General features: G+C 37.3%; 1 protein-coding gene across 1 annotated transcript in view; it reads left to right on the top strand.

Moving 5' to 3' along the window:
• The window catches only part of LOC150102662 (uncharacterized), a 105725-nt gene extending 98104 nt beyond the window's left edge, over positions 1-7621 (top strand). Inside the window, exon 4 of the mRNA XM_090398721.1 lies at positions 7530-7621. Coding sequence (XP_090254847.1) covers positions 7530-7621 — 92 coding nt within the window. The remainder of the gene's footprint in view (positions 1-7529) is intronic.
• Positions 7622-12145: the final 4524 nt, after the last annotated feature.

Below are 12145 nucleotides of genomic sequence, written 5' to 3'. Positions count from 1 at the left end.
CTACAGCACCACAGAACAATCTAACATGATGAACTTCATTGCAATATCAGCCACCGATCATAGTCCCTTTTTCCAGCACTTATAGCTCAGTGCATCTATTAAACATACCTCCCCATACCATGATCCCACCACCATTGTTATTTTCTTTTTCAAGAACATGCTCATCATGGTCAACAGTACTACCACTTTCATGCCAGATGAAGTGTCTAGAATCGACAAAAGACTAAAATGACCAATTTTTATGGATACGACACATGCAACACAGTGAAAACATGCTCAACAGTGAGCTGTGGATAAAGGGATGCAGACTACAGACCTTCGGGAGTATAAGCCTACTTGTCACAGACATCTTGCCACGGTTTGTGGAGATATCCATGTATCTTTGCTTGAATGGAGATTTGCAAGCTGACTTGCCATGCTGTGTCAATTACGTATTGTTAAAAATGAAAATCTGTTTTCCTGCTCCATGGTAGAGTGAGGGCAACCTCTTAGCAAATGTCTGGAACACATTCCATTGGTTTGAAATGCTGTCCAGAGCCTGGATACCACTCTATGTGAGATTCCAAACTCTCTGGCAATATCAGTAATTCTGTGGCCTTCTTCAGGATTTCCAGTAATTCGTCTTTGCATGAAATCATCTAGATGATGTCTTTGAGGCATCTAGATACATTTAAGTTTGCAACTGTATTCTTTCATGAACAGTGCTTCCTTCAAACACAATTTGCTTATTGGCCTTTTGCCTTTTATTCTATTGTGTGATACCACCTGCTCCCTATGCACGTAATTTGAATGTGCACCCACTTTCTACTTGAAATGTCAATTATACACATTTACAACCCAATTTGTCTGAATTTGCAGTTGTAATCTTCAGAAATAGTGCATTACTGGTGTCCGAAATCTAAGGATTTCGGACACCAGTATATTTTTATATATGCTAACACATACATGTATTACAAATATGTATACAAATGTCTTAATTTAATTTTAGTTTTAATTTTAATTTAGCGATTTTTCTTGTTAAACCTGATCTGTGCCGTACATTTTCTCATCTTGTAATGAACTGTGTGCTCCTTAGGCTATATTTATTTATAACTGTGTTAATGACTATATTCTCAGTTCCCACGGGTTTTTAATAGCATGAAATGGTGGCAAGAGATCGGTAGAACAAAAGTACCTCTTTTTGTTTCTTCTTGCCTCATGCAACAGTTTCTTCTCTTTTGGATGTTTTCACTTATGATGTGATGAGATGCTTATCATGAAATATTAGTGGTTTATTTCTTATTTTCCTTACGTAATTTAAGCGTGTAATCATTTCAATCATATCTATAGATTATGTTAGTATTAGTGGTTAGATTCCTCCAAAGCATTGGCACACCCAGAGAGGGGGGGAGTGGGCCTGGCTCCCCCAAAAAGAAAAAGGAAAAAACACTAGAAAAATTTCCGAAAATCTTTTTCTAATTAAAATTCATTTTTTTAAAAATTATGTTGTGTCGTGTCTTCTATTTCTATGCTACTTATGAATTAGCGGTCACATAAGGTAAGAATACCCCTCTGGCTCTCAGGAATCACGGCCGCTGTGAATGCAAGGCGAACGAAGTAGTACTCGGGCGCTACTTCGTTTGCCCGAGTCAGGATAGAGATCATGGATATAATGTATTGGCAATCACTGCAAATGCTCAGCAATACCTCGTATGCAATGCGTAATGTGTATTCTCAAATCGTCTACTCAACCCACCCCACCACCCACAAGATTAAATCTTGAGTTCTCGGCCCCCCCTCCAAGATTAAATCCTGAGTGCACCACTGCTCCAAAGCAAGGCGTTCTTGAAGGTCTTACTTAGTTAAAGGGAAATGTACATGATAAAGTAACCATAACTTTTCACAAAGCTAAAGCTGTCTGAGTAAATAAAACCAAATGTTAACCATTTCCAATAAAATGAATATACCAGAATAACAGGTAGAAATACCAGTTGCACTGAGTTAATTTTGTCCAAGTATTTGTCTAATGCCTTTTTAACTTTGTCTAAAATATCTGCTACTACAATACATTGCTTGGAAAGAAGTCAACAGACACCCCATGGGCAAGATGCATCGTGCCACATAATGAGTCATGTGTTTGTAGCCGATACGTATTGGAGTAATATGATGATCCCAAGTCAGTGCAACTGTGTATGGGTGAAATGACTGTGAGAAGGGAACTAGGTGGGCTATTCCAGGTCGGCAATCAATGAAACCATACTTAGATGGAAGCACAGTGAGTCACCTGCAAGTGCTATCACAATGGACAACCCACCATACTCACCGAACGCAACTTCAGGGTTCTTCGAAGGATAATATGTAAAAAATGCCATTTATGGGCCAACACATTGAATACAGAGTTGCAGACGTCAACTGAATCTACACAAAAACATTCAGAACTGAGGTTCACGACATGGGTTTCATGGTATGCAAGTACCACGTTACCCGAACCAACAGGTAGCATAGTCTTCAATAGTGCAAAGAACATATACAGTGGGATGTTGAAGCTTGGAAAGATGGAGCGACGAATCATGCGACACCCTCTACCAAGCAGATGATGGGTGTGGCAGATGCCTTGTGAACATCTCTTAACAATGTGCATAACCCCATCTGTGAAATTCAGAGGTGGCAGTGTGGATGGTATGGTTTGGCCTCGGCCCTCTGTTTTTGGTACCACAAACATAGAACTCCAAGAAGTATGTGAACATTCTGAACAATGCAATGCTTCTTACTTTGTGGCATATCTACGGTACTGACCATTGTCTCTTTCAGCAAGACAGTGCAGCTAGTCATAAGGTTGCTGCAACTGCATGGTTTGTGGATATGAACATCACCACACTTGACTGGCTTCCACAGAGCCCTGATTGCCACCCTACTGAACATCTGTGGGATGAACTGGAGTATCAAGTGAGATCAAGGGACATCCCACCTCCCCACAATAGTCCATTATCTCATTACATGTCTACAGGAAGAATGGTCCAGAATTCCCATCAATTGCTGTTTTTAAGGATATTTGTGTGTGACATAAGATTGAATGATATATTCATGTAAACACAAGAAAGATATTTATTTAACCAAATATTTCAGTCTGGAAATAGCAGACTATCTTCAGTGGTATTACAAGAACAGTTTAAAAAAAAAAAAAAAAATACAAGCTAGAATACTAACAATAGATCGTTAAAAATAGAACACGGCACGTGATGTTATATCACTAAGTATGAAATGGAATATTTTGAAGTAGAGACATGATTGAAAAAAAAGAATTAATGAGTAATCTTGATTAGACTTTCCCAGATTTTTGATATAGATATACAGTCATTACGATTCAGGTTGGGACGGTGGAGCAAGGCCTCCACGCTTTCCTTGAACAAACGTTCGAACCTATAACGGGATCTGTGTAAGAGGCGAGTCCTGGACCAAAAGATGCTGTGGTAAGTTTCAATCCCGTGTTAAGCCAATCCAGACTTTTCAGGTTTGTTGCGAAGAATGGAGGATTGATGTTCTTGGATTCTTTTTTCAAGAGAATGTCCAGTCTATCCAAAATAAGAGAGATCACAGTTGCAAGGAATTTGATAAACTCCAGGAAGAGATAAAGCTGAGCATTCGTCTTTAGGAGAAGGAAAATGAGAAGACAATTTGTTAATAGGTGAATGCCTAGTTGTTAAATCATATTTCTTTAAAATTCTTGCGATAGGTTCTGAAATACCGGAGATATAAGGAATAGGCACTCGACGTATTGAAACTTTGTTGTTTTGTGGAGGATTATAAGAATTGAAAAGATGTTGAGTACTTTTTTCAGAAAAGCCATTGAGTTTCATGTGTTGTTGGATAGTAGAAAGTTCTTTCTGTAGATAATCAAAAGTAGAACAATTAGTTTTGGCTCTTCTGATGAGGCATTTTATAATTCCTGTTTTTTGACATGGATGATGGGCTGATTCTTTAAGAATATAACGACCTGCGAACGTTGGTTTCCTGTATACTGTAGTTGTAAGAATATTTGAAGGTGACCGGATGAGGAGAACGTCTAAAAAAGATAACTGGTTGTTTTCTTCTATTTCCATAGTAAACTTTATACGATGATGCAAGGAATTAATACTGTTTAAAAAAGAAGGTAAAGAGTTTTTGCTGTGAGGCCAAATAGTAAAGATGTCATCTATATATCTTATCCAAAAAGATGGTTGAGGGAAAATAGATGAGAAGAAGAAAATAGATGAGAAATATTTGGTTAAATAAATATCTTTCTTGTGTTTACGTGAATATATCATTCATCAATTGCTATCATATACTTATGGAAAGTATGCTCTGTTGGATTGCTGCAGCCATAGTGAGGCCCCTTTCTCTGCAAAGGAGGCCCTCACTATTGCTGTTTGTTCCTCATACTATGGTGTCTGTTGATTTCTTTCCAAAATGTGTACTTTACAGTAGCTAATTATGTTGGTTGACTGATCTTTCACAAAATTATTTTCTTAAGCCCAAATAAATCTTTTTATTAGTTTAACATTATTTCCCCTAGTTTGTTATACCTCTAAAAGTATCCCTATCACTTGTGTATTCCTTTACCAACATTATAGAATTCATTCAAATCCTCCTCTTATTCATCTTCTCTCTCTCTCTCTCTAAGGTTTATAACCTACACAATCAGTCTTTCTTTGTGAGAAACCATTCATTCCCAATATCAATTTGGTTGCTCCGTCTTTCTCTGCACATCTATATCTTTTCTGTGATAGGGGCTCTTAAATTGAATACAGTATTCTGAGTAAGCCTTAACCATTGCTTTGTATATGGGAATAATTTCCTCTATGTGTCTGCTGGGTAAGTTACTGTAAATTAATGAAAAGATTCTGTTTGCAGTCCCTGGCCACTTTGCAACATTGTTTAGAAAATTTCATACATATTGTATGGTACTATTATTCCTAGGTCCTTTTGTCTTCCACTGTTTTTAGTTTATTCTTAACCAAATAATAGGCTATCCTATTTTTGCTTCTTAGATGAAGGACTTTACATTATAAATGTAAAGTCATAAAATCACTGAATCAGTCCAGGCCAGAAGGGTAATGAGTATGGTAAAAAAAAGCAAAAGTGGATTATGAAATGAAACTAGCTATGCAAGCTAAAGAGAATCCCAAACAGTTCTTTCAATATGCTGCAAGCAAGAAAAAAACTGTACATGGCAAAATGATTTTAAGGACTGACGATGATAAGGAGGTCACTGAATCAGTCGATATAATGGAGTTACTGAGTGAACACTTTGCAAAAGTAAATCATCCAGGTGGTGACATTGAAAAAATGAAGGAACCATTAGTTTATACGGGAATTGTGATGAATGAAGCAGAGGTGAATAGTCTATTACAGAACCTTAATGTGAATACATCTGTGGGATTGGATGGTATACTGGCATGGGTCTTAAGTGAAGCAGCTAAGGAATTATCAGTACCCTTGACCATGTTTAATCTGAGTCTCAGGTCTGGTTTAGTCCCGAAGGTGTGGAAAGAGAGGAAAATAATTTCACTGCATAAAGGAGGATCCAAGACTATGGTTGCAAATTACCAACCGATCAGCATATCAGGAGTCATTGTCAAGGTCTTGGAAAAAGTAGTCAGGTGAAAAATACAGGAATGGATTGATGAAAATGAGATACTGGGGGGAGAGCATGGCTTTGTGAAAGGTAGATCATACCTCAGTAACTTGCTCAACTTTTATAACAAGGTGACGGCTGAACTGGATAAGGGAAATGGGTTTACAGTGATACTGCTGGACCTGGCAAAGGTGTTTGACAGGATATCACATGGAATTCTAATCCATAAATTACAACATATGGGAATGGATATAGGGTTGGTGAGATGGATAGGTGGGTGGTTGATGGAGAGATATCAAAGAGTAGTTTATTCAGGAGTAGAGTCCAAAAGACGGCCTCTGACTAGTGGTGTGCAGCAAGGTTCTGTTCTTGGACCACTGCTGTTTAATCTGTTCATTAACGATATAGAGAAGGATCTAAGAGGAACAGTTCATTTGTTCACTGATGATGCCAAGTTGGGTAGGGCGATAGTGAATGCAGAAGATGTCAAAATCTTGCAGGATGACTTGGATAGATTGGAGTTCTGGACTAAGGAGAATGGATGTCAATTTAATGTGACAAAATGTAAGGTTATGCATTTTGGGGTGAAAAGATTAGCAGCAGTATACCACATTGGTGGAACTGTACTCCTGATTGATGAGGCCAGGGACTTGGGAGTGTTGGTGGATAGGGAGATGAAGTTTAGGAGGCACATCGCAAAAGTGGCTAAATCAGCTCATCAACTCACTTGGTTGTTGAAAAATACCTTGACGAGCAGAGACAAGCAAGTTATTGTACCTCTGTACTGAGCCTTGATAAGACCTCATCTCGACTACTATGCCCAGATTTGATCACCTAGGTTCCTTCTTGATGGGGAGGAGGTGGAGAGGATCCAGAGGCGAGTGACTAAGATGATAGCAGGTCTATGGAATGAACCATATGAGAAAAGGTTGAAGATTTGTGGGTTGCAGAAATTAGTTGATAGGTGGAAAAGGGGAGATATGATTGAGACATTCAAATTGCTAAAGGGTTTCTATAAGATAAATTCAGAGGATATTTTTGAGATCAGGACTGGTGGTGGGAGAACTGGGGGACACCTATGGAAGCTGGGCAAGAGTGTGGTTAGCAGGGGTGTTAGAATTGCATTCTTTACTTTTAGAGTGGTAAATGAGTGGAATAAGCTGCCAGAGTGTTGTGGGTGCTATGACGGTGAGAAAGTTCAAGGCAAGGTATGATAGATACTGTGAGAATGTCGTATAGTTGTGTGGACATGATGTTTAGGGCCTCCTTCGATGAGTCTAAGGACTCCCTGGAGGCGCCCGTAATAATAATAATTGTTAAATATGAGTTGTCATTCCTGACACCAATGAATATAATTTATCAGCCTGAAGCAGTAGTGCTTGTTCTTCTTTATTTACTTCCTTATTCACTTTGATGTTATCTGCACATTCTGTTATTAAACTTTTAATTCCATTATGAGTATCACTGATAAAAATAAGGAACAACAATAGACCCAAGACTTACCCCTGTGGAAGTCCACTAGTTATTAGTACGAAAAGTCTCCTATACATATGTACTTGTCAAATCCAGTATGCCAGTAACCATCTAAAAAACTTGCACAAAAATGAATATGTTGAAATGATGCACATGAATGTGTTATTATTAATGTTACACATTTCAGAACAATTGAAATGTTTTTTTTTTTTTTTTTTTTTGTATATTCTCTAATATGTTTATCTTCCTGATAAAGCTGTTAATTAGTAGATGATCACAAAACATGTAGAAGTTTATTTATTCTTACAAGAAATCTTCAAGTAAATCCTGTTACTGTAGTTTCTGTTACCTAGGCAGAAAATTCTTGTTTTTTGACAAACATTCTTTTTTTTTTTTTTCCCCAAAAAAAAAAAAAAAAAAAAAAAGAATGTCACAATAATTTTATTATTCTGAACTTTTTCAGGATTAAAGACAATGTTCATTCCCTTAAAGCTCAAAGGATCTACAAAAGTGAATTATACACTATTATGTGCTCAAATTCAACCACCAAATTAGAGGTATTTTCTGCAGAACAGAGTTTAATTTACATAGTACTTTGACAAATTTTTTATCTTCCACTACTGGGAATTCCATAAATAACAGACATTAAAAAAATTAATAAATGAAAAATAAGACAAGTGCTGCAGGGATCATTTATCAAAAAAAAAAAAAAAAAAAAATTGTATTGCTGGTACCAGCTCTAGTATGGAACAAACTTTTTATTCTAAAACTTTTTGTGAATCTAAAACTTTTTATTCTAAGTAAAAAGTTTTAGATTCACAGCTATTCTCTTCACATTATACAAATAACCATCAAATAATTGTGACAAGAAGAGGCTTTAAACATTAGACTAATTACTGTGTCTCCTTACTACAAGTTTATCACCTTCCAAAAAAAGCAGTATTGCTGCATTTTCGAGGGGAAGTCTCTAAAGGTTTGCATAATGATCAACACATGCACATCCTCAGAGCAGTCAAGGGAAATGCTACAGTTATCTTAAAGAGTGTTGACTATGATGTCAGATTCGTGTGTGCTGTCAGACTTTTCCACTTACATAGAATTTGATTCTAATTTGCATATTAAGTCTTACATTTTATTTAGATTAGTCTTTACTATTAAGACTAATGATCTTGTTTCACACAACTGGCTTTTTGTAGGGACTAAAAAAAAACAATATAAAATCATAACATTCTCTAGATTATGTGGTGTGTGTTCTCGTGGAAAGGCTTAGACGTTGGTTATGCATTTTCACTATATAATTTAAGGAAATTATAATGTACTAGGATATACATTAAAATAAATTTTAATATACTTCAATATTTCGGCAACGTCACGTTGCCATTTTCAAGAACTTAAGTACAAGACACGTGCACACAGGCACAACAAAACAGTAAGTGAGGAAGAAGTAGGAAGCTATTATTTCTCCTAAAGTCCTGATGGTGCCTTCTAGTGGGTAATGTTGGTATTCTTGGGCGATTGGGCTGAAGGTCTTCTGATGTTGGTTTCTCAAATTTGAGGCAGTCTCATGCAGCCAAATTTGTTTGGATCGTTTCTTAGGGCTGAAGCTGATTTCATGAAAAGCCTTTCATATTTGTATTTGCTACGGTGTATTATCCTGGCTTTCTTCCACCATATTCTATGGCAGGTATCCAGCACATGGTCAGCAAGACCAGAGTGGCTGTATTTGTGAAAATGGATGTAGTCCTTGTGTTCTGAAATTCTGATATTTGCTATCCTGCCTGTTTGGCCAAAATAGGACAGCTGCAAGGGACCTGGTATACACCAGGTGGGGGAGGGAGGTTGGTCTTTAGTAGAGCGGATAATGGATGCCAACTTTTTATATGGTCTGTAACAAGAAGTTAAGTTATGTTTTTTTAGGATTTTTGTGATTTTTTCCGTGGTGCCTCGAATATAGGGTATGGTGATGGATATAGAATAACCCTTATTGTGAGGGGGGGGGGAAGGGTGTGTGATTTACTGGTTTCAATATTTTTTGGATTTTTTTTTGGGGGGGGGGGCGGCTGGCCATTGGCTGAGAAAGTTGAGAATGTGGTTTAGTTCTGTGGTTAGGGCATTGTCATTTGAGCAGATAAGTTTTTTTCCTCTTCTAGTGTGAATTTGATTCTGGGGTGTTGGTTGTTTAAGTTTGTTAAGAAGGAGAGGAGTGCATCGGAGCCACATGGCTCCGATGCACTCCCCTGGAAGAAGAAAAAAACAACTGCCTTCCTTTCTTAGAATGGAATATTGGTAAAAAGGGGAGCAATTTCAAAACTGACTAATGAGTCAGACTGTTTGATTTGAGCATCCTTGATTTTTTCAAGAAACTGTGTCGAATTTTTGATGAAAGATCTAGAATGTCCAGCAAGGACAGTTAATGAATGTGACAAAAATTTAGTAATTCAATAAGTGGGAGAGGAAAAATCACAACAGCTTTTCCGATAAAGGAAAAGCTGTTGTGATCATGGGTAAGACTGATTATGAGAGAAAAGTAATCAGCCTTTTACAAGTTACCTCCACCTATCAAAAAATTAATCATAATGATACAAATTCGCGAATTAAACAATTAAATAAGTTGCTTGATGAAGTTATCAGTTGGGATCAAAACTTCGTGGATAAACTGCGCACTCATTTTGGAAGAACTCCTTGCTTATATGGCCTCCCAAAAATCCGTAAACAAGGCTATCCAGTAAGACCCATCGTGAACTGTATTGACTCTCCCACTTATTGAATTGCTAAATTTTTGTCACGTTCATTAACTTCCCTTACTGGACATTCTAGATAGTTCATCAAAAATTCGACACATTTTCTTGAAAAAATCAAGGATGTTCAAATCAAAGAGTCTGACTTATTAGTCAGTTTTGATATTGCTTCCCTTTTTACCAATATTCCATTAGCAGAACACGGTCAACTTACTATATGATGATTACCCTCCAGATATTGCAAAAATTTTTGAATTCGTTATACATTCAGATTATTTCAGCTGGAAAAACAAGATCTACAAACAAGTTGAAGGTAGTTTCATGGGTAGCCCTCTGTCTCCACCTTTGGCAAACTATTTTTTGAAACATCTGGAAGACACCTTGTTTTCATCCCCATCCCTCTCTTCGGTTTCGTTATGTCGATGTTGTTTTTGCTATTTGGCCACATGCTGAAGAGAACCTTACCACATTTCTACAACAGATAAATAGCCTTCACTCATGCATTCAGTTCATCATGGAAAAAGAAAAGTCTGGTAGTTGACCATTCTTGGACATCCTCCTTACACGCACATCCTCTGGTACTTTGTCTATTGAAAACCTACTTTTACAGGCATTTTTACTGGCATACTTTTACATTCATCAAAGTCTGCTAATCACACCTCTCAAAAAATTGGCATTATGAAATCTTTAATTAATAGAGCAAATAAAGTGTGTACTTCTCCATGAAGCTTATTATTATTATTCCTGATACCTCCAACGAGTCTGAAGACCCATCGCGGGAGGACACCTACAACTGTCTCTACACCTAACCTCTACTACGAATCATCTCCATAAACGCCATCTACCGCCCACCTCCAACACCACCACATCTAGTATTTTTTGTCTGTAAATTGCATGTGTTCTGAAGGGCCGATTTTTCTGTATGTGGGATGAAAAACCCGATTTTCCGGGAGAAAAAACCCTGCTACAACAAGAACTTTTCACTATAAAAAAGTTAATGGAATCTAATGGTTACAACCCTAATCAGATCCAACATATAATTGACTCCTATGTTCCAACACCTCAGGATTCTTCAACAGACCACACAGTTCCAATCCCTTACATGTCGGGCATCTCAGAACCTAAATGCAGAATTTTGAAGAAGTATCATATTATTCTCACATATTTTCCCATCAACAATATTTCTCACTTGTTGCCATTTACAAAAGACAAACTGTCACCTCTATCATTGGCTGGTGTGTTTACCAGATACCATCGGAATGCAATCCATTCCTATTTTGGACAAACAGGCTGTTCTGTGGAAAAAAGAATGAAGGAACATCAGGCAATGTTATATCAAATACATGAAACCTCATAAGTCTGGTCTAGCACATTGACAATAATCATAATATCCAGTGGGATAATGCTTGTCTTCTCCACAGATGCAGGTTTAAATATGAACCCCTTTTTAAAGAAAGTTGTGAAGCCCTCTTACATCGGCCGAATTTAAATCGAAACGACTATCTTTCTCTCCCAAAAGTTTGGGAGACTCTTATTTTATGCAACCATCAATGAAATAATTATCTTTAAAGAATTATTTAATAATATTTTAGTAATTAATCTTCTGGCACGTGGCAACAATTTATTCAGTGATCCACCGACTGTTCTGTACTCTGTATTCCATTCCTTTAACTCAGTGTTTCTCAACATTTTTTGGATCATGCCCACCTCATTGTCTCAAAGATTTTGATGACCCACCCCTCTAGCATAATAGTCAACCAAGTTCTGAAAAAGTATAATGTAAATATGTATAAATATATACATGTACATTTTCAAATTGCCTTCCTGTGGGGCGTACGCCCCACGTTGAGAAGGCAATTTGAAAGTTGTTCTACACTGAGGATGTACTATTACTTTCAGTATGAAATATTTGTACATTTCTTTAATTAAAGTTATTGCTGTGGTCTATATGTGTTCCATTATCAACTATTTCTTGTAAAGTGAAAATCTGATCCTGACAGCCTCTATTTTGCCTGAATCCAGTTTGTTCTTCACCAAGCTTCCCTTCCACAATCCTTCTCAACTGTTTCTCAAGTATACTTGCATAAATCTTACCAGGAACACACAGTAGAGAAATTATTTGTAAATCTCACATTCAACTTTATTCCATATTTTATAGATTTATTTATTTATTCATATGGAGTTTCCTCCCTTTTCTCTCCCATCCTTATTGGGGCGAATTGAGCCCCCCCTCATGGGGGGGGTAAGTATTTCTGGCTGTAGATCCATGTGTTCACGGGGCCGGTTTGCCTGCTTGCGGGATGAAAACCCCCAGATGAACTGGGGGGGGGGGGGGCAAACC

This window comes from Typopeltis vanoorti, chromosome 10 (genome assembly GCF_054136105.1).
Source record: "Typopeltis vanoorti isolate ZY-2024b chromosome 10, IOZ_Tvanoo_1.0, whole genome shotgun sequence".
Taxonomy (NCBI): Eukaryota; Metazoa; Arthropoda; class Arachnida; order Uropygi; family Thelyphonidae; genus Typopeltis; species Typopeltis vanoorti.
This window is presented reverse-complemented; position numbering and strand designations above follow the sequence as displayed.